The 1,008-nt window shown below is 37.1% G+C and overlaps 1 protein-coding gene across 1 annotated transcript in view; it reads left to right on the forward strand.

The window, feature by feature from the left end:
* vps33a (VPS33A core subunit of CORVET and HOPS complexes) overlaps positions 1–1,008 on the forward strand; it is an 8,029-nt gene continuing 7,021 nt past the window's right edge. Inside the window, exons 1-2 of the mRNA XM_035659083.1 lie at positions 1–102; positions 540–605. Of these exons, the coding sequence (XP_035514976.1) occupies positions 1–102; positions 540–605 (168 nt within the window). The remainder of the gene's footprint in view (positions 103–539; positions 606–1,008) is intronic.

Raw genomic sequence — 1,008 nt, forward strand, 5'->3', positions numbered from 1 at the left:
ATGGCTGCTCATCTATCGTACGGAAGAGTTAATTTAAACATTTTGAGAGAAGCAGCACGAAAGGAGCTTCGGGAGTTTTTGGATAAATGTGCGGGAAGCAAGGTAATAAACGCATAAACACGGAAAACGAGGCCGAAACAGCGACAATTAGACATTTATCCACATCCACATAGCCTCCTCAGCCTCAGCATTGTAGCAAGGAGCTGTCAATGCTTGTAAAACACCTGGTTAAAATACACAATACTGCAGTTTATGTTGAGAGATAGTTGTGTTTTGTGTGCATTATCTGACAATTCAGTGTTTGTTATTGCAACCATTAGTAAATCATAGGTTATAATCATTAGATAGATAGATAGATAGATAATAGATAATTCCTTTATTTGTGGGGAAATTCAATGTTACAGCAGCAAAGTGGATAGAGAAAAAACAGTATAAAAAACAGTAAGAGTAGGGAAATAATAAAACACTATGTACAAGAATAAAGAAACATATATTATTGTTATTTTTCGTACATAACTTTATGTGCATTTGCTCTTCAGGCCATAGTTTGGGATGAATATCTGACGGGACCGTTTGGGATGATAGCTCAGTACTCTCTACTGAAGGTAAGTGCTTCTTGTGCACAGTTTCTGTGTTGTAATGTCAACAGACTGGGCCCAGATTAGGTCAAAGCTACAGTAATGTACCATACAGAGGTGGGAACAAAATACAAAAAAATGTGCCACAAATAAGGAATTTCCTGAATTACATAACACTTAACGCTGATTGTTGTAATCTGATAGCATCCAGTCAAGTTGCAGGAGCCATGAAGAACTAATGTTACCATTTGGGAAAATGATAATTTTGTTTATGTACAAAAACTACGTTGTGTTCATACATTTGGTGAAGAGTGCATTATGATTTGGGAGTTGAGTGCAACAACTTGTGACTGGCAAGACAATAACTTGGTCCCACCTCTGGTACCACACTTGTAACACAGCTTAGGTTTTTGTTGATGGGTTAAAAGCA

This window comes from Morone saxatilis, unplaced genomic scaffold, assembly GCF_004916995.1.
Source record: "Morone saxatilis isolate NCDOM2014 unplaced genomic scaffold, NCSU_SB_2.0 Contig16, whole genome shotgun sequence".
Lineage (NCBI taxonomy): Eukaryota > Metazoa > Chordata > Actinopteri > Moronidae > Morone > Morone saxatilis.